A 24470-nucleotide genomic window follows, 5' to 3' on the forward strand; every position below is an offset into this window, starting at 1 on the left:
CTCTCTAAGGAAAGAAAGCTAAGCTTTGCCTTAGCTGGCTTGGGTTCCCTTAAAGGTCAACTGATAATTTTTTTGAAAGAATTCTTCTTTTTTTTTTAAATATTTTTAAATGTTTATTTATTTTTGAGAGAGAGAGAGAGAGAGAGAGAGAGAAGGGGAAGGGCAGAGAGAGAAGGAGACACAGAATCTGAAGCAGGCTCCAGGCTGTCAGCACAGAGCCTGACACAGGGCCCAAACCTACGAACAGTGAGATCATGACCTGAGCCAAAGGCACACGCTTAACTGACTGAGCCACCCAGATGCGCCAAAAGAATTTTTCTTATAAGAAACAAAGGTACAAGACCGCATGCCAAAAAATCCCAAAGAATCATTATCATCATACTAGATAACCAATTTGACAACTGGATAACCAGACAAAATCATACTAGAATAAAAGTTAAGCAAAATGATCAGGTTCAAAATTTACAAAAGATTATAGTAATCTTGTACATCATTAATAATACCCAGTTGGAAAACATACTGGAAAAGAGACTGCATTCACAAAAAAAAAAAAAAAAAAAAAAAAAAAAAAAAAAATGCATAACACATTTAAGAATACTTAGGAATAAATTTAACAATAGATATATAGGAATTTTACATTGAAAACCACAGAAACTTTTGAAGAGGCACAGAATTTTTTTGCTGGGGAGTTGGCTGGGAGTGGAGACATGACACACATTAAAAAAAAAAAATCCAACAAGGAGGGGTGCCTGGGTGGCTATTTCAGTTAAGTGTCTGACTCTTGATTTCAGCTCAGGTCATGATCTCACAGTTTGTGAGTTTGAGCCCCACATCAGGCTCTGTGCTGACAGCATGGAGCCTGCTAGGGATTCGCTCTCCCTCTCTGCCCCTGCCCTGAGTGCTCTTTCTCTCTCTCACTCTCTCTCTCTAAATAAATAAATAAACAAACAAGTTTTTAAAAATCCAACAAGGATAATATAACCTTAACAGATATTAGACTCTACCAAAAAGCAACAATATTACAATAGTATGAGATGTAAAAATGTATCTGTGGAACAAAATGGAGTTCAGATGTACATACATACATACACACACACACACACACACACACACTTAATAATTGGCAACATAAGCTTTCTAAAACAAAGGGAAGGAGAATTATTTAACAAAAAGTATAGTAACAACTAGGCAGTTGTTTCGGGAGAAAAAAAAAAGTTGAATTCACCCTTGCACCTAAACAAAACTGATATTGATGGAAGTGTTAACTATTTTAAAAAATCAAATTATAAGAAAACCAGCAGAATATCAAAATGATTTATCTGGTCTGTGGAAAAATTGTAAATTTCTCAGCTTTGGGGTAAAAGAAGAAAAAAAAATCACAAAAGACTGAAAGATTCTGATATACTGAAGTGTAAAACTTCTATACACTAAAATAGTAAAGTAAAAAGGACTGGGGAAAATATTTGCATCAAAGATGACAGATGAGAGCCTAGGATCTATGACCCACAGGATTTCAAATTTATGAGAAAAACATCAAGACCCCAATAATAAATGGGCAAAGACTAGGTACAGACAATCTCACAGGTGAAACAAACACATGGGAAAATATTTATTGGGGTCAGTGGTTAAAAAAAAAAAAAAGCAAAATCATAAAACAACAAAACTTTGAGACACCATCGTATGCCCACTAAAATAGCAGAGTTTTTTAATTTTCACATGAAATTGGTTAATCCTTCTTTGCTGGTGCCGCTGTAACTTGGTACAATTTTACAAACCATAACCTTTGATCCACTGAAGCCAATCTTGAGCGACATAGGTATGGTATGTAACATATGTCAGTAAAGCTATCACCCAAAAATGCTTTATTCATTATCTATAATAGCAAAAAGCTGGACACATCATGAAAGTTTAATATTAGAGGAATGTTTTTAATCTCCGTTTTGGTAGAGTCCACAAACATTTATTATGCACCTATTTTGTCAGGACCAGTAAGACAGCAACTGAGGGATGGGCGGGGGGTTATGCAACTGAAAAGTCATTTTAAATCATGAGTAGTTGTCTAAGGTGGTGGTATTATAGCTCTTTATGTTTTAAAAACTTTCTTTAATGTTGTTATACTGTTTCATAATTACCGTTTTGGAAACCCATACTGGATGCAGTTAGGTGCAGTCTGAAAGCTTTTACTCACTCAATGCTATATATTTTCTTCCCTTCCTACTTAATAGCTCAGGTGGTTCAAAGTTTTCCATGCACAGGTCTCAGATCCCACCCAAAACAGGTCAAATGCAACACCAAACAAACCTTCGTATACCACCTACACCTAATCCAGTCCCCTGCCATAAGCAGGCACCCCTTTTTGTGTGTTCTGCCTGTATCAAGCCATAAACTATGGGTGACACTTGGACCAGGGGCCTTTTCAGGTCTGAGCCCTTTTCTCCACATTCGATTCCATCCGAGCCCTGCAGCCCAACAGCCTTCAGAAGAGGGTGAGCGGATGAACGTCCGTCCACAAAAACGTTCTGACAGACCACATGGCGGACATGGGTCCTACACCTGGACCAGAGGAGGCGTGCGAAGCCTCAGGCCAGCCTGGCTCCTGGGGAGCTGAGGAACCAGGTCGGTCACCCTCTGCGAGGGAAGACACGATTACAAGCTGAAGGCAGTGCTTAAGACGGGCTAATTGTGAGAAGCCGCCCAGGGAGGGTGCCGACTGAGGGATGCTCACGGGAGGCTTCTCGGATGGGGGCCTCCGACAGGAGAGGGGCTCTTGGGGAGGGGTCCGGGCACAGGCCGGGTCCGGGCCTCGGGCGGCGTTCGGGGTGCGACACAGCCCCGGCCGACCAGGCCGCGGCGCCCCGCCCTTTCCCGGGACGCCGGCCGGCCCGGGGCGGGGAGCGGGCGGGCGAGCGGGCGCTTACAGGTCGGTGCCGAGCCGCGTGAAGCCGGAGTTGAGCGAGGCCCGGGCTATCCGGCGCCAGAGCAGGTCGCAGCTGGTGAAGCGCCGCAGCCAGCGGCACACCTGCGCCAGGCGGCCGAGGGCCCGCATGTCCAGGTAGGAGCAGATGAGCAGCAGCAGCTCCTCCGGCAGGCGCAAGAGCGCGGGCCCCGCAGCGGGGCGGCCGGCCGGCTCCCGGGCCGCCGCCTCCTCCTCGGTCGCCGCCGCCATGGCCTCCCCGCCGCCCCAGCCCCCGCGATGCAGCCCCAAGCCTGGCCCCCTCGTCCCTGTGCTCTCCCCGGCCTGGCGTCCTCCCGCCGCCCAGGCCTGACCCTCCATTCCTCCTTCTTGCCATCACCTCTTCCTCTGGCCTCCTTCCCCGCCCCTGCGCTCCCCGCATCTCCGCGTACGATCCTTCTCTCCCTTTCCTCCACGCTTCCGCAGCCCTCTCCTTCCTCCCCCGGGCCTGCGCTAGCTCCCGCCTCGGCCCCCAGCCCCGCTGCCTCCTTCGCCTTCTGCGGCCCCGGATTCCCTTCCGCCCCGCTTCCTCTTCCGCCTTGCCCCGCTCCCGCTTTCCCCTTCCCCTTCCCCTTCCTTCGCTTCCCCCTCGCGACCCTCCCTTCCTGCAGTTTCCTCGCCTCCCCGCCCTCGCCCTCGCCGGGCCCGCAGTTCCCGGGCGGCCCCGGGTGGCCCTGGCTGCCCATGAGCGGCCGCGGGCCCGGCCCGACGCAGAGCCGAGCCGGAGCCGCCGCCGCAGCCGCCCCGGGAGGAGGCGACACCATGTCGGACCGGGTCACATGGGGGCGGCGCGGGCCGAGGCCTGGACCCGCCCCTCACACCCGCGGCCCTTGGAGCCGCTGCGGGGTGCGGGCCGGCCCAGGGAGCAGACCCCCTCCCCCATCGGCCTGGCCGCCGGGAGCGCTGGGTGGAAGCACATGCATCCACTCGTCTAGCATGTGAGGCCCTCCAAGGGCCAGCGAAGGCCCCAAGAAGAGCTTCCGCCTTCCACGAATCTGCCTGTTTGGAGCCTCTGCCCTCAAGAAGCATCCATTTGGGTGGCCTCCCCTCCTTGGGAGCCATCCTCTTCCTTGAGCGACGCCTCCTTTCCACAGGCCATCTGCCACTGCCCCTGCCCCGTGAAACCGTAGCCCTGGAACTTGGCACTTTCCTTAACCCTGGTCCTCCTGCAGGGCAGGAACCGGCTCCTGATAGTGAGTTGGGATTTTAGATCCTGAGTCCATAACTCCCCAGCCATGTTATCAGGAAATGGCAAAGCTAGGGCTTCTTACTAGTCACCACAAAAGTGCAAGTGGATTCTGCCAAGGTCACCCAGGAGTCCTTCCCCCACACCACCCACTCTTGTGGGTGAATTCCATTCACAAGGGCACCAATCTGAAGGGAGAGCTAAGAAAAACCAACCAAAGTCTAGAAATGCTCTGACATGACCCACGCTAGTCACGTGTGGCTATTGGGCATTTAAAATGTGGCTAGTCCAAATTGAGGTGTGGTGTATGAAATAGACACCAGATTTTGAAGACTTCTAGGAAGAACAAGAATGAATTATCTCGATACTTTTATATTACATATTGAACTGATGACATTTTTGACACATTGGGTAAATAAAATGTATTTTAATGTAACTACTAGGTAACTTAAAATTATGCATGTGACTTGCATTTGTGGCCCCAATTGTTTTTCTTTCCTCTTTTTTTAAATTTTTTTTAATGTTTGTTTATTTTTGAAGGAGAGAGAGGCAGAGCACGAGCAGGGGGAGAGCAGAGTAAGAGGGAAACACAGAATCCGAAACAGGCTCCAGGCTCTGAGTTGTCCGCACAAAGGGGGCTCAAACCCACAAACTATGAGATCATGACCTGAGCCGAAGATGGAAGCTTAACCAACCGAGCCAACCAGGTGCACCCCCCCACCCCCAACTGTTTTTCTATAGCACAGCACTGGGCTAGGCAGCCAAGATTTGGGAGGGAGGAAGATGACTATCCCTGTATATCCTGTACCCCAAATCCTGTTTCATTTTGTATTTACGTCTTAAGACCCATTTTCAGGGAGCAAGAATGAATGAGAAATCATTCAATTATTCAATACCTAGGATAGCCAAGGGAGACCTAGGAAAGCTACTACATTGCATTATGGTGCTGCAGAAGCATCATGTAACAAGGTCAGACCGGAATCTGGCTCTGCCCTAGAATTACTTTTTGATCTTAGCAAAACAACAACAAAAAACCCCACCTATCTTGGCCTTTTAGTGTTCTCAGTTTATAGTGGAGATAATGCCTCTGCCTTACTTTCGAGGGATAAATGAGATGATCCCTGTAAAATGCTTTGAACTCCTCTAAGAAAATTCTCAATAATAGTTACAGGTCAAATCCTGTTACAAAAAAAATACCCTTACCAAAAAAAAAAAAAAAAAAAATACAACAAAGGCTTTGTGTTGAAAAGATTCCCAAACTCCAACCAGTGGTTTACTTCATAAAAGAAATATTTGATATGACGTTTCAGTACAGCTAAGGAATTTAGACCATCTCTTAAAGATCATTATAGAGAAATTTATTTATTCACAGGATAGAAGGCTATTGAGGTAGGAATGCTGCAAATTGAGGTAATGACATCAACTAAACATTTATTGATTTTGCTACATTTGTGTACTGTGAGCCACTGTGGAAGGAAGACCCAGATGAATACAGCATATGGTACCTACATTTTGTGTTCAGATTTGTGTTTGACGTGTTTGTAACTTCTTACTCTTTAACTATTTTTTAACCATTCCTCTGTAAAGCTGAGAGTTTTTCCACATGACCTAGTTTTTATGGGAGTATTAAAGGCGCAAAAAATTATTTCATTAACCCAACATAAATCAAGTCAGTGTTAAAATCCACCCTCATACAAACGTAACTTACTCTTCACCCTATGTTACCTTTATTGATGGAGAAATTAAACTATCACTTAAAAACATTAAGTCACACTCTTTCACATCCAAGCTAGAGATCAAGTGAGCTGTTTGAACTGGAATTTATGGTGTAATGATTTACCATACATACATACATACAAGCCAAAGTTACTCAGTATGGAGAAAGGCAAAGCCAAAATGGGAAATGGTCATATAATCTGTTACGTGGTGGTAATGTGTACCCCTAAAATCCTGAGCATAAAAAAAAAAAAAGAAACAAAAAACTATAGTCTTAGCTCAGAGAGGTAGCTAGATGTTCTACTCTCAAAATTTTGGGGCGGTGCGGGGGGTACTGAATACTTTTTAAAAAATCAACTATGGCTGAAAGATGGGTTTATAATGAAAGTAAATGAGTGTGGAGCCTGTTTGGGATTTTCTCTCTCTCTCTCTCTCTCTGCCCCTATGTGTGCATGCTCTCTCGCTCTTGCTCTCTCGCTCTCTCTCTCTAAAAAATAAAAAATAAAAATAAAGAGGATTTTTAAGATATAAAGCTCTTTGTGTATGTCCATGTAAGTGACGTGCAGAGTAGCAATTATTGCTGTGATAGGTAGAACATAACATATGCTTAGGTTTGTAAAAACACTAGAATTGTGTGTTCTGTCCATTCTCATACACATAGGTAGCAGTTTCAGACAGGAGCCCATGTACCCACTGGTGAAGCACTCAGGGCCCCAATCTTTAACTTTAGGAGTGGGCAAATTTAACAGGGAAATTAATCTGAGATGAATTAGAGAGAAAGAGATTATTTTGTGAATGACAGTTTTCAGTGTCAAACACTGGCTCAGATGCTCACCATTATTCCTGTATAATAAGAGCTTATATTTATTAAACACTATTTATCAAGCACTATTATAAGAGCTTTCCGTGTATTGTCTTATTCCAATCAACAGTCACATGAGGAAGATGCTATGAACCCAATTTTTCGCAGGAGATGAGACTGAGGCCTGTGGTCACATGGTTCCTAAGTGCCAGTCTACTCTCAAAGCTATACTCTGAACCATGCCTATGCCATACATAGCAGAAAATGAAATAAGGCATTGAATTCAGGGTCCTCTAAGATCCCTTGCAACTGATAAAGACACACTTAATAATATTATACTTTACCTCTGACCATCAAGCAGTTCTGGTTTCTAAGTAAAAACTGCTTCTAAGCATTAAAGTAGCTCCTTTCATATCTTCATTATTTTTTTTATTTAAATAATTTTTTTAAGTTTATTTATTTTGAGAGAGAGAGCACAAGAAGTGGAGGGGCAGAGAGAGAGAGAATCTCAAGCAGGCTCTGCAGGGTCAGCATAGAGCCTGATGTGGGGCATGAACCCACAAAACTGTGAGATCATCACCTGAGCCAAAATCAAGGGTAGGATGCTTAACCAACTGAGCCACCCAGGCACCCCTCGGTTATTTTTTAAGAGTTAACTATGTGGACCAACAACCTCTTAGTGATATTCATAGTCTTTTTGCAAAACTTCAAAGGGATTTGTAGGAACTAATCTATCCTGCAAAAAGAACATTTAACCAAAGTTTAATAATTTGCTTCATTTTCTTCTGTTAAATATAAGTAATGATGTATGTATGACACATATTACAGGAGCCTTTTTTGTAAATTTATCCTTATTTGTAAATTTGCAAACAGATTTTGTGAAGTGATGTTAATAATGGTTATTTCTATGCCATACGACCTAGTAATTCCACTACTGGGTATTTACCCAAAGGAAACAAAACACTAATTTGAAAAGACATATGCGTCCCTATGTTTATTTCACCATTATTTACAGTAGCCAAGATATGGAAACAACCTGAGTGTCCATCAATAGATGAAGGAATAAGGAAGATGTGGTGTATGTACACACACACACACAAACACACACAGAGGAATATTATGTAGTCATAAAAAAGGATGAGATTATACCATTTGCAACACCATGGGTGGACCTAGAGGGTATTATGCTAAGTGAAATAAGACTGAGGGAGACAAATACCATATGATTTCACTCTGAAATCTGGAAAACAAATGAATAAACAAAAAGTAGAATCAGACCTATAAATACAAAGAACAAACTGGTAGTTGCAGGGGCGGGGGAGGGAGTTGGGCAAAATGGGTGAAGGAGAGTGGGAGACACAGGAATGCGGTGAGTAAGTCACAGGAATAAAAGGCACAGCATAGAGAATATAGCCAATGACATTGGAATAGCCTTGTATGATGACAAATGGTAGCAACAATTGTGTGAGCATAGCACAACGTATAAAGAAGTCAAATCGGTATGTTGTACACCCAAAATTAATGTAACATTATGTGTCAAAAAGTTTTTTGGAAAAATAATGGTTACTTCTAGGTAATAGGATCTTTGGATTTTACTTTGTACTTTTTTGTAGTTCTTGATTTTTTAATAAGAAGCACATATCACCTTTACAAAATCAACAAAGTCTCTCAAAAAGAACAATCACATTGTCATGAGTCCAAACACATCATGCAAAAAGAAAGTTGGGGATTTGAAGCCTAGATTATTGCCACAGTTTTTAACTAGCCACCTAAGTTTCATTAAACTTTATTTATTCCACTTAAAAATGTGTATCATGTACAAGTAAAAGGACAAATTAGAGTATTAGAAATAAGAGGCCTAACAGTGAATACTACATCTAGAAACATGTGAACATCTCATAAATAGAAGAGTAGAGCCTAAAGTTTTGTTTTCAGGAATCATATCATGTTGGTAGGTTTGTATTCTGCTATCATGTTAGACATACCACCAAAATCTTCTGTTTTTTTTTTATGAATCCATTGTCTTTGTCATATTCAAAGATAAAATGTTTTTATTTCATATGAAACAATTTAAAGCACTGTTTAAAAATAGGGGCGCTAGTCGGTTAAGCATCCGACTCCGGCTCAGGTCATGATCTTGAGGTTCGTGAGTTCAAGCCTCACATTGGGCTCTGTGCTGACAGCTCAGAGCCTGGAGCCCATTTCGGAATCTGCATCCCCCTCTCTCTCTGCCCCTCCCCCGCTCATGCTTTGTCTCTCTCTCTCCTTCAAAAATAAATAAACATTTTTAAAAAATTTTTAAATAGTTACTTTATGGAAAAAAAAACAGAAGGAAATATGACCAAATGTTAGAAATGGATGCCTATGAGAGGCAGAATCATGGATAGTTCTTTTGCTGTTGCTTTACACTTTTCTGCATCTTCTAAGTTTTCTGCAGTGAACATGTATTATAGAAACAATCAGTTTTTTAAAAATCCTAGGAGTTTATACCTAAATGTAAGAAATAATTAAATTAGTTCATTTAATATTTTTAGAAATTTTTTTAATGTTTACTTAGTTTTGAGAGAGAGTGAGTGAGTGAGTAAGTGAGTGAGGGAAGGGTAGAAAGAGAGAGACACAGAATCCAAAGCGGGGTCCAGGCACTGAGCTGTCAGCACAGAGCCCGACACAAGGCTTGAACTCACAAACTGCGAGATCATGACCTCAGCGGAAGTTAGATGCTTAACCTACTGAGCCACCCAGGCACCATTTTAATATTTTAATATTAGTTCATTTTAATACTAAATTTCATTTTACACATCACTCATGCAGAAGAATTCCTAATAATTTGTGTTATACTTCACCTTCACCAAGGCAAAGCATAACTCTAACCCACCCCCACTCCTAAAGTGAGGGCTGCACATAGGGATTCCTTCTAAAGAGTACAATATGGAAAGGCAGGGGAGAGTAACTATACAGTGGAGAAAGCTGACAAACACTATTTCAGCCAGGTGATCAAGGTCAACATCAACAGTGATCAGTCATGTTGATAGTAGTTACCCTTGATATATCTTGATGAAAATGGTACTTTACCTCTGTGGCCTTCCTCCCCAAAACCTATAATCCCAGTCTAATAATGAAAAAAAAAAAAAACCAGACAAATTCCAATTGACAGACATTCTACAAAATACCTGACCAGTGCTCCTCAAAAATGTCAAGACCATCAAAAATAAGGGATGTCCAAGAGATTGTCACAGCCAGGAGGAGCCAAAGGAGACATGACAACTAGATGTAATGTGCTATCCTGGAGAAAAAAAAAAAAAAAGAGGACATTAGGTAAAAACTAAGGAATTCTGATCAGCCCATTAATTGTTACAAATGCATAACACTACTGTAAGATGTTGATAATGGGAACATACGGGAACTCTCTCTACTGGCATCACAATTTTTTTGTAAATCTAAATCTGTTCTACAATATAAAATGGATTTTTTTAGTTCATTTTAGCCTTTTGTGACTCTTACAGAAAATCTTTGCAAAAATCATAATGCATGTGAAGGCAGTGTGTTTCCTGAGTTATAGAGACTCGTGATAAGAAATGCTATCCTGTCACCACAAATGCAAAAAGAGAAAGAAGAAAGAAAGAAAGAAAGAAAGAAAGAAAGAAAGAAAGAAAGAAAGAAAGAAAGAAAGAAAGAAAGAAAGAAAGAAAGAAGGAAAAAGAAAAACTAGGGGCGCCTAGGTGGCTCACTTGATTAAGCATCTGACTCTTCATTTTTGCTTAGGTATGATCTCACAGTTTGGGAGTTCAAGCCCCGTGCAGGGCTCTGCACTGACATCAGAACCTACTTGGGATCCCCCTGCCTCTCTCTCTGCCCCTTCCCTGCTTGCATGCTCTCCCTCTCTCAAAATAAATAAACTTTGTTTAAAAAAAAAAAAAGAAAAACTAATGTCCCATAGGTTATCTCAAACAAAAACCTCTAGTCACCCAAATTAATAGCTGTACCAGGATTCATTTTCCAGAAGAAAAGATGTCATTCCAAGATACTGTCCTGACTTTACATTGTGAGAAAACAGACATTGGCAAGCACCAATTTTTATAGAAATGATATATATGAATTGAAATATATATAATGTAGGGGGCACCTGGGTGGCTCAATTGGTTGAGTGTCCAACCCTTGATTTCAGCTCAGGTCATGATCCCAGGGTCATGAGATGGAGCCCTGTGGGGCTCCACATTGAGGATAGAGTGTGCTTAAGATTCTCTCTCTCACTCTCACTCTCTCTCTCTCTCTCTCTCCCTCCTTCCCTCTGCCCCTCTCCCCCACTCACACGCCCTCCCTCTCTCTCTCTCAAATTTAATAAATAAGGGGCACCTGAGTGGTTCAGTGGGTTATGCATCCAACTTCAGCTCAGGTCGTGAACTCTGTTCATGAGATCAAGCCCCACATCAGCCTCTGTGCTGACAGCTCAGAGCCTGGAGCCTGCTTCAGATTCTGTGTCTCCCTCTCTCTCTTTCCTCCCCCCTCGTGCTCTGTCTCTCCCTCTCAAAAATAAAGATTTAAAAAGAAAATTTTTTTAACTGTTTAAATAATAAGTAAAATATAAATCTACACAGATATATATAAAATGTAAGGACTCCGTGTCAATGGCGGATAGAAGAGTAAGTAAAGGGCTTAGCAGGATGCAAATATAAAACGTAACTATGGAGAAGAGAAAACAGATTTTCAGATTTGCCAGTTAAGTCATGCTACCATTAGTTTGTCTGAGCCTTCTTCATGTCAATGGGTGATGTTCAAAGATATTTAGAATGAAATAGAGAGTATACCATCGGCATTAGGATAAGATAAATTCCTGTGTTGCCACATGGCATCAGAACTTGTGATTTTTCTGATCTCTGTCAGCAGGAAGACTCATTTGGCAAAAGTGGAAGATGGAAGATATAAACCTTGAAGATGAAGGAAACCACAAAAATCTTGTGAAATTTTCATGATCAACTAGGGATTTTTTTTAATAAATATATACTAAAAACACATATGCATACAAACATACACAGACAAATAAAAATAAGGTCATCATTAAGACAGAATACGTACAAACATGATCTTAGGAGTTCTCTTCCAGTAAAAGAGTGACAGTTAAGCTCTAGAAAAAAATTAACTTAAGTATCTTCAGTACTTCTAGAAGAAAGTGCCAGGTCAAATATAAAATTCTTGGGGCACCTGGGTGGCTCAGTCTGACTTCGACTCAGGTCATGATCTCACGGTCTGTGAGTGTGAGCCCCGCGTGGGGCTCTGTGCTGACAGCTCAGAGCCTGGAGCCTGCTTCGGATTCTGTGTCTCCCTCTCCTCTGCCCCTTGCCCGTTCATGCTCTGTCTCTCTGTCTCTCAAAAATAAATAAACATTTTTTTTAATTTTAAAGAAAAGTTCAAATAAAATTCTTATATCTGATTCTATAATTATTTCTATTTAAGAACACCTAACATCAAGCAAATTTTTTCATCTGAGACATTCATTACACTGAATGAAACCAGAGGATATAATTTATTTACCTTGTCCTAGGTTTGGGGTCTGTTAAAAATGAGAAAAACACAAAAAGTAACTTTTCTGGAGTACCATTCAATTGCATTATTTTGAACAGATGGTGGGTTGTGTTCAGTTGCTAAATATGAACAAAGTTTGGATGTGAATGGAATAAGGATAGGTCTTCTTTAATTTTTTTGGCTTTTACTTTAGTAAAAAAAAAAATGCGTATATACACACCCATACTCATATGCTACTAAACAGCAGTTATGACCTTTGTACCAAAATCGTACTGTTCTCCTTTGAAAACCTGTGTCACTGCTTCTTAAAAATTATGTATTCTATATAATGTGCCTTTTCTCCTTTCTATAGCAGCTGTTTCAAACACAAATGCAGAGATGAATGAGGAAAATCCCCTACATTTAAAATCCACCATGGCGAGAAAAGCAGGAAGAGGGCCAAGCTAGCCCCTGGGGATTTTCCCAGGTTCAGTAGATTGACCTGGAAACAAGGAGTACAGATTGAGCTCTTCTTCCTTGAGCGGCACAAGCACTGGTCAGAGAAGTTTCCAAACACATGGAGCTTAGTGAGACCACCTGCTCCTAACACAGGACAATGGCTACTAGACCACCAACTCTGTTGCTTCGAGTCAACACCAGCTCTCCTTTACAACAGATGACAGGCTTTCTGCCAGAGGAGTCTGCCGGTGAAACAGTGAGCAAAGAGAGGCTAAACTTTACATGTGCAATAGAAGCTCATAAATTAGGAACCAAATGGACAGATGAAAAAAACTGAAATTGAACGAGGTCGGACAGTAGAAGCAAACAATACTCACATGGATATCAGCTCCGGCAAGGCAGAGCTAAGAGTTCAAATCCTCACTTGACAAGGGCTTGAGACTCCAAATGCCATGGAGGCCCCAATATGCGGAGAGAAATTTTTGCCCAGGTTCTCATGCATGCCGTCACCATGACCAGTCTAAGTGGAGGTGTGGCACAACCCAGGGGATCTAATCTATAACCTCCCAAGATCTTCATCTCTTAGACGACTCAACAATAGGAAAGGAGTCGCAACAGTCAGGCCCCATAGCTTGCTTTGCCCTCCCCAAAGAACTGAAGTCAACTAGAAGTTCCAACTTCCCCGAAGTCATGTATGAGATAGCATGTCAAATTGGTTTTCAATTAAAAGTATATAAGAAAATGTTTAATAATATTTCGTAGGTTAAGGGAATTAAAGTTAATACCAGCTGCTGGAAGGAAATTCTCAACACAGAATCCTACGTTAACCCATATAGGAAAGTCGATGAAAAATGGAATTTTAAATTTTTAAGCAGGTAGGTCATGACACAGTCCAGGCAGGATCCATGATGAGACTGAGAGGAAATAATTCAAAAAATAATTCAAAGTCTTGGCACCACATAACTGCCATAATTCTGCTTGTTTGTTTGTCTGTTTGTTTGTTTTGAAAACTATAAACCCATATCCCCTTGGGTAATTTTTTCAGCTTTTAAACATTTAGAAAACAAAATTTTAAAACTTGTTCAAGAGCCCCCCGGGTTACAATTCAGTCACTTATTTACGGTACCTAGGATAGAGTCACAGACACAACCTGTGAGGAAAGAAGCCACAATTAGAGAATAGAAGCGTTTGGAACAAATGTATTCCAAACTGTTTAAATAAACCATGGAACACCTGTAGAATTGCTATAGAACGATCTCTAATATACCTTAAGGGGAAAAGCAAGCTGCAGAAGAGTGTATATCATACGTTGCCATTTGCAGGGGAAACTACATGTGTGTGCTTTGACTTTTGTACGCCAAAGATCTCTGGAGAGACACACACCAAAGATCTCTGGAGAGATACACAAAAACCTAGCACCAAGGTCTGCTTCTAAGGAGGGGAACTGGGTGCCATGCTATTTTATACCTTTTGAATTGTTAACTATTAACTATTTGTATGTATCATCTATCAAATAACAAGCTTTACCTCTAAAAAGGGGGCACTCTTAAAAAAGTGAAAGAGCATTTGCAAGCATGTGTTGGGCAAATGGGAGAGGCCATAATGAAAGAAATTGCCATTATTTTGCAATAGAGAGCTATAGTTGACAAGCGGGAGGGGGAATTTGCAATCTGTTCACTGGGATGTCAGAAGATAGATCAAAACGAATACCCAGACTGTGAAAATATGGTTAATTACTGACAGAAGGAAAAACCATAAAGTCCATCCCATTGCATTTAAGTGAGCAGTGATACGTCAAGGAAAAGGGACTAAATAGGAAGAAAATACTGGAGTTCAACCAAAAATATAAAGAGAAAGAAAATATAAAGAGAAAGAAAATCATTTGTGAAATACGGTTTCAGAATGTTGTAATGTCACAGTAAAATGTATAAAGAAATTTTCAAATGAACTCTGTCAGATCCTGAAATCAGTAAAAAAATTTCACTTTCTTAAAAATACTTCCACAAACACACCCCTAAAGCACACACACATTCAGACACATGCTGAAAGCAGCCTGTGGGACCATTAGGACAATTCTGGACTTTATGGCTATTTCTTTTTTACGGGTCATTCTTTGCATTTTTACTGCCCTAAATTTACCTCTTAAGTCACAGCAATGCAGATTGAGCTTGCTTTCTTCTTTAGTTTTGTTTCCAACCAAATCTTTTGTACATTTCTGGAATTTAAGCCACCTCAGTTACCGCTACTTATCTATAACACCATTGCTTTGAGGGATTAAAGCAGGTTTCTTGTAATACACTTAGATCAAGAGTTATCTGAGTTGAGAAGAATATCCTGTTTGAGTTGGGGATGGGGACTCTTTTTTTATTTTTATTTTTTATTTATTTTTTTTGATCTTGAGTTGTTTTGATTTCCCCTGAGAGCCGTAATCTTCAGCAAGTGATATTTTTTAAAAAGCCCCCAACACACCACAAAACATTCCAAGTGATTTTAACTCCTGAATGAGGTTGGGCTACCTGAGTGATTCTCTCTCTTCTCTTCTTTGGCAGAAAGGATTAGAAACCTCCACAGAACTTGCTCTCTATTAAAGTGGAGTGCTGTGCATTCATTGGCAAGAGGTGAATTGTTTTCAGATTACATGTGAAAGAGTGTGTGTGTTTCTTTCCCACATCAAAGACTTGGATGGAGGCAGTTCTGAGTATTGCCAGGGATGCAAGAATTGGTGCTAAAGTGATTAACAAAATTGCTTTCCTGCAAAAGAAGCACAAAACATTACCTAGGGATTAGAGGAGGAGAGGGCAAGATTAAAGGTGATGTTGAATTTTGGGTGGAATATCTTATCCATCTTTTTCAAATCATGCTTCAAGGATTCTGCAGCCCCTCCTCGGGGAAACCTGAGCAAATCAAGGTCTTGCTTTCTCAAATTTTGTACACAGGGGCTCCGACAGGGTAAAATTAAAACTACTAACATAAGCAGTACTCACTCGTGACCTCCATATCTTCATCTCACACTACAAATATATTTGGATTTGGGATGGATTTTACTCAGCACACACCAACGACTCCGGTGATCAAAGATTCTTTCATTTGTAATTGGTACGTGTATCCACCTGTTGGATTTAAACGATAGTGTTTTGTAGAGTTTCTGGAGTTGTCTGGTTTTAGCAAATCTTGACCTGATTAGTATAGCATCCCTTGTAAAACCTACTTTCCCAGTGAAATCTCCATCTAGCCAAAATGTGAAAAAAACAAACCAAACCAAAATAATAATAATAATAATAGGACCTATATTCCAAATAGTGAAGGAAAGATAATAATCATGCAGTAAACCTCACAATTACTAGTTTAGGAAATTATTTTAAAGGGTATCTCTAAAATGCCCTGTGACATTCTTTGTCATGTAGCATTTTTTGACCTAAAAACTGAATTTAGGCCACCCTTCCTCCAAGAAGTCCTCCTGACTTTGGTCTCCTAATCAGAGACAGGCGGAAACATATAGGTACATGTAACTGTTCCAGTGTGAATAAACTTTTCTTCCTCTTTGCTTTCTTCCTTTAAAACCTTAAGTCCCCAGAAGGAAGGGCACACGTATCTGGATAGGTGGGGAAAACGTAAAGTTGAGTGCAATTGCAAAATAAATAAATTCGAAGCAATACATACAGTATGATGCCATTCCTGAGAAAAGTTAACACAAAAAACAGTATCTTAACTCTTGAGGGAACATATGTATGTATAGAAAAGTACAAAAAAGAGAACAGAATTATCAATCTTAAACTCATGCTGGTGGCTGCCTCTGGGAAGGAAGGTGGGAAATGAGATTGGGGGTCGTGGTTAAAGAAAATTTTAGCAACATCTATAACATTTATTTCTTTTAAAGGGAAAAAATCCCATTAAGCTAAGATGATTCACTTAGGCATAGTTACGGGATGTGAACAGTCATTGAAATTGTTACCTAAACACACAGCAGAGGTTTGAGATCTCATCTTTGTCCTCTTCTGTTTTTTTGGTTTTCTTGGTCAGACACAAGTTATGTCTCACTTCCTTTACAACAACAATAAAACCTGTTCCAGATTGATTAAATAATTCAGAAGAGTTATCTTCTTTTTTCCCACAATAACACCATCCTCGCAAATTTACGTGCCATGGTGATGGAACTTGATCTCTGCAGGTGTTCTGTAAAAAGGGTGACACACTGTGAGTCCTCAGTAAAGAGAATAAATAAATGAATAGATAAATAAGCACAATTTGCTTGCCACCCCGCAAGCAAGAGTTTGTGGGTGTTTTCATTTTGAAAAGTTGTTTCTCAAGGTTGCCTGTGTGACTTCGTCGCTTTCAGGAACGTGTTGAGAACAATCATTTTTTATCTGTCTTTCCCCCGGGGTCCCGTAAGGTCACTGGACATAAGATAGCTGTGAAATTTGACATTGTTCCAATTTAAATGCTTTACTCCAGCAAGTGCAAGACTGTGGGCGCGTCGGTGCGGGGATTGCCACGGCCAGGCCGGTGCTGAGACTCGCCAGCCCTCCAGGCTTCAAAGCCTGCCATCCTTGATCTCACTAAAGAATGTTTTTGAATTCTGTGTCCATCTAGTGGTTGCCTGCAAAGATCTACTTGGCTTTTTCTTTCTTCCTTTTCTTTCACACTTGATCAGTGAGATTCTGTTTGTGATGGGGGTTTTGCCCCCCTTGGTCTTTAATTCTTTCACAGGTGGTTTCAAAGTGTCTATCCTCAGCCACTGCTTTCTATAAACAAGCCGGAATTCATGAACCCCAGTTACTGATGGCTCTCCTCACAGAGCAATTCTTCTCTCACTTTGAAAATGAACTGTTTTGTGGACAGTAAAGTACAGTTCTTTTTCACAGATGAGATTAGAGACTGGAGGGGAGACTAAAGGGAGGGGAGGTTTTTTCTTTTCCTTTTTTTTTTTTTTTTAAACTGGAGAGTCTTTTCATTGTAACTTATTTTAGCAAATGCAAGAACTTTACTTATTTTGCACTCAGTTGCAACTTCAGTTAAAGATGACAAGGTGCTAAGTGAAGGGTGCTGGCAATTGCTGATTTCCTCACCGATCCCATCGTCTCCAGCATCCCAAGTAGAAGGGTAGGAGTTGAAGATCCGGTGGTTATAGGAGCTAATATGGTTGCACATCCAAGGAATCAAATGATCTCAGTTCCATTGGAGAATTCTGATGTGCCACAGGGGTGGCCATATCTAGCATCACTTCCTCCCCTCTGTGGGCTGAAAAGTCTGTCCCCGAGCCTCAGTTCCTCTGCTTTGAGGTTTTAGATGTAGTTCAGTGCTTATCTGTAGCAGCCGTTGGTCATAATGGTTTTCACATGGATCCTGAAAGTTGGGGAGCTCATGGATTTATACTATTCTGAACTTTGTGAGAAAAAAATAATGGAGGCCAAGTTTCCCAACACATTAACAGTGAAAGAGCATATGTGTGTCTTGGGCCACCCTGGCCTCTAGGAAGATGGGGACACACACTGAATTAAAGTCACTGCCTTCGTTCCAGCTCAAATGAAAACAGATATTTTTAATATTTTAAAATACTCTTTCTCTTTATAAATGTAACACACTTTATTAGAATCAATTAAAAAAACATAAATTGTGTTTACCCGAAATTGCTTATAATAGCAAAAAACTGCAATTAAACAACCTAAATGTCCATCAATGGGCAACCAGCTAAGTAAACTATAACATGCCCATCTCTGGAATAATATCTAATCACTTAAAAGTGTGAAACTGGGGGCACCTGGGTGGCTCAGTCAGTTAAGCATCCAACTCTTGATTTTCGCTCAGGTCATGGTCTCAGGGTTGTAGGACTTAGCCCCGCATCAGACTCCACACTGAGCATGAAACTTGCTTGGGATTCTCATTCATTCATTCTCTCTCTCTCTCTCTCTCTCTCTCTCTCTCTCTCTCTCTCTCTCTCTCTCTCCCCACACACACACACACTCTGCCCCTCTTCCCCTCATGCGTGTGCTCTCTCTAAAAGAAAAAAAAATAAATGGGGCACCTGGGTGGCTCAGTCGGTTAAGTGTTCAGCTCTTGGTTTCAATTCAAATCATGATGTCACGGTTCGTGAGTTCGAGCCCCACATCGGGCTCTGTGTTGACAGCACAGAGCCTGCTTGAGATTCTCTGTCTCCCTCTCTCTTTATTCCCCTCCCTCGCACTCTCTCTCTCTCTCTCAAAGTAAATAAACTTTAAAAAATCCAAATTATTTTAAAAAATGAAAAATTAAATTAAAAATAAGTAAATAAAATTATTAAAAAGTCAAAATAAAAAAGTGAAACTGGAAAGGAATGGCATGGAAACATATCTACGAATGATGGTGAGTGAAAACAAAAGTTGACAAATTATATTACAAAAATGATATGTATAAAACAATCCTATATACACGTCAGGTACATGTACATACGGGATTGAGGGAGGTGATCTAAGGGGACTTTAACTATATCTGTATATTTTACTTTTTTACAAGAAGATGTATGTATGTAATCCTCATGGACTTAAAAATAATTTTTAGGGGCGCCTGGGTGGCTCAGTCGGTTGAGCGTCCGACTTCGGCTCAGGTCACGATCTCACGGTCCGTGAGTTTGAGCCCCACGTCGGGCTCTGTGCTGACAGCTCAGAGCCTGGAGCCTGCTTCCGATTCTGTGTCTCCCTCTCTCTCTGCCCCTCCCCCGTTCATGCTCTGTCTCTCTCTGTCTCAAAAATAAATAAATGTTAAAAAAAATTTTTTTAAATAATTTTTAAATGATTTTAAAAACCAAATAGAAAATAACTAAAAAGAAAATAAATAAAATCACCTTTAATCTGCTACCCAGCCTTCCATATAGTCTTTCGTATATATAATTCTCTAAAAATTGTTTTATTGTGGTACTATATACATACAGTAAAATTTACTATCTTAACCATTTTTAAGTGTGCAGTTCAATGCCATTGACTACATTCAAATTGTTGTGCAATCACCACCACCATCCATCTCCAGAACTTTTCCATCTCCCAAACTGGAACTCTGTCCCCATTTCCCCCTCCCCCAGCCTCTGGCAACCACTGTTCTACTTCCTGTCACTATGTATTGACTACTCAGGTCCCTCATATAAGTGGAACCAAACAGTATTTGTCCTTTTGTATCTGGTTTATTTCACTTAGCATATAACGTCTTCGAGGTTCATCTGTGTTGTAGCATAGGTCAGAATTTCATTTCTTTTAAAGGCTGGAAATTTCCACTGTATGTATACAGCACGTTTTGTGTATTCATTCAGCCATCAGTGGACACTTAGTTTATTTCCACCTTTTGGCTATTACAAACAATGCTGCCATAAACACTTGTGTACAAATAGCTGTGTGAGTCCCTGCTTTCAGTTCTTTCGTGTATATACCCAAAAGTGGGATTGCGGGATCAAATGGTAATTCTATATTTAATTCTTGGAGAGGCCTCCATACTGTTTTCCACATTTGGCTGCACCATTTTGTATTTCCATCAGCAGTGCATTAGAGTTCCAATTCTTCCACATCTCACCAACGTTTGTTTTCTGGTTTGCTTGTTTATTTGTTTGTTAATCATAGCCATCCTAATAGGTGTGAAGTGATTATGTACTTTTAAAAATTAAAAGCTGGCCTCAACTGTAGCTTCATATAACCCTGACATTTTCCTATACCATTAAATATCCTTCAACAGTATCATTTTAATGCCTGCATCGCCTTCCACTGAGTAAGATGTACCTTAATTTACTCAACCAATTCCCTATTCCTGGAAACTGAAGTGTTTCCACGTTTTTGGTATTATAAAGAGTGCTCCATATCCACATTCTTGACTTTGTTTTAAAGTTGCTTATAAATTCCTAACAGTCATAGAGCATATACTTTTTTAAGCTTTGAAGATCAACATCCAATTTAAAATTCAATTAAAAAGAGGGATTGGAGGACAGAAAGAATTGCCACACTGCTACACACTTAAAGACCCCAAGCAAACTACTACTTAATCAGTTGAGAAATTCGCTCACACAATGTAAAGAGTGGGCATTGTCTGTTAGCCCTCCAGCAATTCGCCTTTCACCATTGACCTACATCGAAACCTTCCGCTTAGAAAAAGAATGTAGAAGCCTCTCACTTGGAAGGCTTGGCTCAGTGGTACTCCGGTGCTACAAGAGTCTGTGTGTGAGCGCTTTCATCACTGGAGTCCACTACTGGATCCAGGACCGATCTGAATCTCTTTGACTCTGCTCCTTGCTGAAATATGATGCTCCCTCCGGGGTGGCAATTGCAGAAGTGTTTAAGAGTACCAGGACTAACACACCGGAGAAAGGAAGTTCAAGAGGAGGAATCACCCAGGAATGCATGACAAGGTGGTAGCTTTCTCCCTCCTGAACCGCCCAGTTACTAGTTGGCACAGCCTAGGCCCCCAGAGCCTTGGGCAAACTTTAGTTATGTCACTCTGCTACTCAGAGAGACCTCTGCCACCCATAGGCTTTGTAGTCAATCTAAAGCTCTTTGCCTGGCACTCAATACTCTGGTTTCCCAGGACCTCTCTCCATCCTTATTGCCCCAGCACGAATTCTTCCATTCCACCCAGACTGACTATTTGCTACCCCAAGTGGTTCATCACGTGAAAAGACCTTTGGACTTAGAAGTGAGACAATCTGGGGGCACCTGGGTGGCTCAGTCAGTTAAGCATCCGAGTTCAGCTCAGGTCATGATCTGGCGGTTCATGGATTCAAGCCCTGCGTCATGCTCTGTGCTGACAGCTCAGAGCCTGGAGCCTGCTTCAGATTCTGTGTCTCCCTCTCACTCTGCTCCTCCCCTACTCTCTCTCTCTCTCTCAAAAAATGAGTAAACGTTAAAAAAAAAAAAGGGTGAGACAATCTGGATTTGAACGCTGGCTCTGCCATTTCTTTAGTAGGTGACCTTGGGTGAAATACTTGACTTTGTTGAGCCTCAGTTTCTCATCTGCAAAATGGCGAGGACAAAGCCTCCTTTGCTGTATGATCGTGTATATGTTAAACTGGACAACGGCGTGTAAAAGAAGTTCATACAATGCAGAGTGTGTAGTGAGTGTTTGATAGGTGACATGAATGTCTTGTTTTTCCTGGACTCTGAGCTTTTGCTCCTACCTGTTCTCTTTCTAGAAAAATTCCCCCTCATATGAATCCCACCCAGTCATCAAAACAAACTCATGTTTTGGCCCCCTTGAAAGCTCTCCCCTGAAAATCCTTAGCACTCTCCAACTAGACTACTCAATTGGCAGTAGTCTAGACTGGCTGGTATTGGCCCCACTTCTCACCATGTCCTTCTTCCCAGATAGCCTGTCAAAGGACAAAAACCATGCCTACTACCCACCCCTTCCTCCCTACCCCACTTTTCTCCCTCTGCATCAAGAACGTTTTACACACAGTAGATGGTAAATAAATATTTGTTGACTGACACTTTTCACTTCCCCTGACCTTCATGACCTGCCTGTATCAGTATGTCCATGTCAGTCCTTCTAAATGGATTCTCCCCTGACCCAATTTTCAGGGAGCACAGATTCCAATTTTGCCCCAGTAATAATCATAATTAATGTAGAGCACTTCCTTGCGTACAACATTAGCCTATAAAGTCAACAGAATGGATATTCTTGTTATTATTATCCCTATGTCTTAGAGATTCAGAGAGGTCAAGCGATTTGTCCCAAAGCCACAAAGCTAGTGTACAGCAAAACTAAAACTAAACACAGATCTACTGATTGCAAAGCTCATGCTCTTGGCCTCACATAATAAAACCTCTCTGTATACTTATTTTGCTTAAGTTTATTTATTTATTTTGAGAGAGAGCACACACACGCGCACACACACACGAGTGGGGAAGAGGCACAGAGAGAGAGGGAGAGAGAGAGAATCCCAGGCAGTCTCCATGCTGCCAGTGCAGAGCCTGACATGGGGCTCAATATAACAACTGTGAGATCATGACCTGAACCAAAACCAAGAGTCAGATGTTCAACCGAATGAGCCACCCAGGCAACCCTGTCTCTCCATATTTAACTGTTAATGAATATTGGTCCCTCTGTGAAATATTATCATGGAATTTTAGGCCCTTGCCTAAGAAAAAAATGGTGGTGTTCTTGGCTAACTTCTTTATTGTTTGCAGAGGCATGGAAGAAATGCACATGATATGCCACTTCTCAGTGAAACGTTCCAGGTAAGACCCTGTGTAAATTATTTCCTTGTGACCCAGAAGGAAAGCTGGGCTTTGATGGGAAGGCATCTTTTCCACTATACCTTAATTAATGGCAACTCAGAGCATCTCTCTTTGAAATGGTTCCCTCACTATCCTTCTGATCTTCTTAAGTGACCTTCTGCCCACACCCCTCAAGGCTCAGGGCTTCTGCTCCAAGGCCTTGGCTCTGGCTCCCAGAAGTTCCTGCAGTCACCCTCCATGAATTAGGGCTCCTCCAGCAAAGGGCACAGCTCGTTAACAACAGCTCCAGGACATCATAGGTGATCCTGATTAGAAGCGATGCTAAGAGATCCTAGCACTACACGGTCCTCCAGCACACCAGCAGCGTCCCCAGTTATGCATCTCATCGGCTGACAGCTCAGCGGACATTCTTTAGATTTAGGGAAGATATGAACCATCTGTGGTTCACCTGCAACCCAAAGCAGATCCGTGTCTCTCAGCTACCTCTGTCACTGAGTAAGCAACAACTTAGCGTCTAGAGTGTTAATCTACCTGTTATCCCAGTAAAAACAAAACAAAACAAAACAAAAACCCTGGAAGCCACATAAATCTTGACTTAACTGTTACCCTAGATTCTGTTGGTAATAGTTGCTTAAACTCTTTCAGCAAGTTCCTCTTTCTTCCTTATCCCACCTTGGACACTTGGGCACTAAAGTCAACTGGCTGAGCTGCCTCCAGAATTGTTCAATATACATTGATTGAGAACCATTTTCCATGTACCTTGCTAGGCACTGGGGGATGCAAAGAGGAGGGGTGACGAGAGAGTCTTCTCATGTTTTTCTCAACTCAGTTTCCACCACGAGCCCCACTTTCTCCCAACCAGTAAGACTCACATCCTCAACAAACCCCTAGTTTTACAGGGACTGTTCACATTCTCCATCTTGTTTTCTGAGATAAACACTGGCATGGACATGAGCACAGCAATGGCTTGATTATGCTCTAATTATTCTGGGCCAAAAGCAGGAGTTAGATCTCAATTCACATGCTCTTTGGTAGACTGTCACATGGGACCCCAGGCATAATATGCCTTCATCTTTACTCACATAGCTCGGTGAAGCCCTCTCTCCCTTTCTCACACTGCTGTAGCCACCGGTTTTCCCACACCCACCATTCTGTCTCAAACACTAAGAGTTCAAACACTGCTCCTCCAAAGATCTTAACCTTGAGACTTAGACATTGTCCCTTGTTCCTCAACAGCACCTCCTCCCTCCCTAGCTGCTATTCAAATGAATAAACAAATATTTATAGAGTGAGGAAGAGGGGGGAGGTGGGGAGGGGACAGCTGTGATTACTGACCCATCCTGCCCCAGCCTTCCCTCACTCAGAGTGTCTTTGGGAACAAGCTCAAAATGGAAGTTAAGAAGATAAATTCTAGTTTCTTGTGCTCTCCTGAAGACCAGCAATGAGCAATTCAGATTTGAAATGTTAAAAAAAAACACAATAGCATCCAAAAAAACCAAATACCAGCTATAAATCTAACCAATCATGAACAGGGTCTACATCTAGAAAACTATACAACACCAATGAAAGAAATAAAAGGCCTAGATAAATGGAAAGAGAGTCTGTGTGAGAAGGTCAGTACACAAAAGTCAATTGCTTGCATAGCCCAGCAATAAACAACTGGAATCT

At 41.5% G+C, this 24470-nt stretch overlaps 1 protein-coding gene across 1 annotated transcript in view; it reads right to left on the reverse strand.

Annotated features, from left to right (window-relative positions):
- Positions 1-3654, reverse strand: part of FBXW4 (F-box and WD repeat domain containing 4) — an 80785-nt gene extending 77131 nt beyond the window's left edge. The window contains 2 exon segments of the mRNA XM_042959754.1: positions 2919-3169; positions 3172-3654. Coding sequence (XP_042815688.1) covers positions 2919-3169; positions 3172-3639 — 719 coding nt within the window. The 5' untranslated portion in view covers positions 3640-3654.
- Between the last annotated feature and the right edge of the window lie 20816 nt (positions 3655-24470).

This window comes from Panthera tigris, chromosome D2, assembly GCF_018350195.1.
Source record: "Panthera tigris isolate Pti1 chromosome D2, P.tigris_Pti1_mat1.1, whole genome shotgun sequence".
Classification (NCBI taxonomy): domain Eukaryota; kingdom Metazoa; phylum Chordata; class Mammalia; order Carnivora; family Felidae; genus Panthera; species Panthera tigris.